Raw genomic sequence first — 438 nt, forward strand, 5'->3', positions numbered from 1 at the left:
CATTTACACGTCCCCCCCCCCCCCCCCCCCCCACATAGATTCTTCATATAAAAACTGTTGACAGTAGAAACAGCCATCATTACCAATCTATCATTTACTCTGAAGGACTCTTGAGAAGAAGAACTGGAAGGGGCATAATATTGAAAACAGAATACATAATCAGATTTCATAGTGGCAGATGTTTCTAGATTGTTCTCTAATAATTGACGTTGCTATATTAACATTAAAATTTATGAAAAGGCTTCTCCTGGAGGTGATTCTTACCTCAAAAAGGTGTGGGATCTGTCGTTTGGAGAGGTAATCCTTCGCGTCGTTTGTGTTCATTCTTGTCGGTTATCCAGAGCAGCGTTTGTGTCTATCTGCTCATCTGATGCGTTTCCCCCTCAGAGCAGCTGTGCTGTCTTGCACCATCGCATTGGCTTGTTCTCTACTGCTTTG

General features: G+C 42.7%; 1 protein-coding gene across 1 annotated transcript in view; it reads right to left on the reverse strand.

The window, feature by feature from the left end:
- The window catches only part of ak5l (adenylate kinase 5, like), a 10,997-nt gene extending 10,559 nt beyond the window's left edge, over positions 1 to 438 (reverse strand). Inside the window, exon 1 of the mRNA XM_016285954.1 lies at positions 265 to 438. Within this exon, the coding sequence (XP_016141440.1) occupies positions 265 to 324 (60 nt within the window). The 5' untranslated portion in view covers positions 325 to 438. The remainder of the gene's footprint in view (positions 1 to 264) is intronic.

The sequence above is a fragment of the Sinocyclocheilus grahami genome, unplaced genomic scaffold (genome assembly GCF_001515645.1).
Source record: "Sinocyclocheilus grahami isolate Dianchi unplaced genomic scaffold, SAMN03320097.WGS_v1.1 scaffold203.1, whole genome shotgun sequence".
NCBI classification, from domain to species: domain Eukaryota; kingdom Metazoa; phylum Chordata; class Actinopteri; order Cypriniformes; family Cyprinidae; genus Sinocyclocheilus; species Sinocyclocheilus grahami.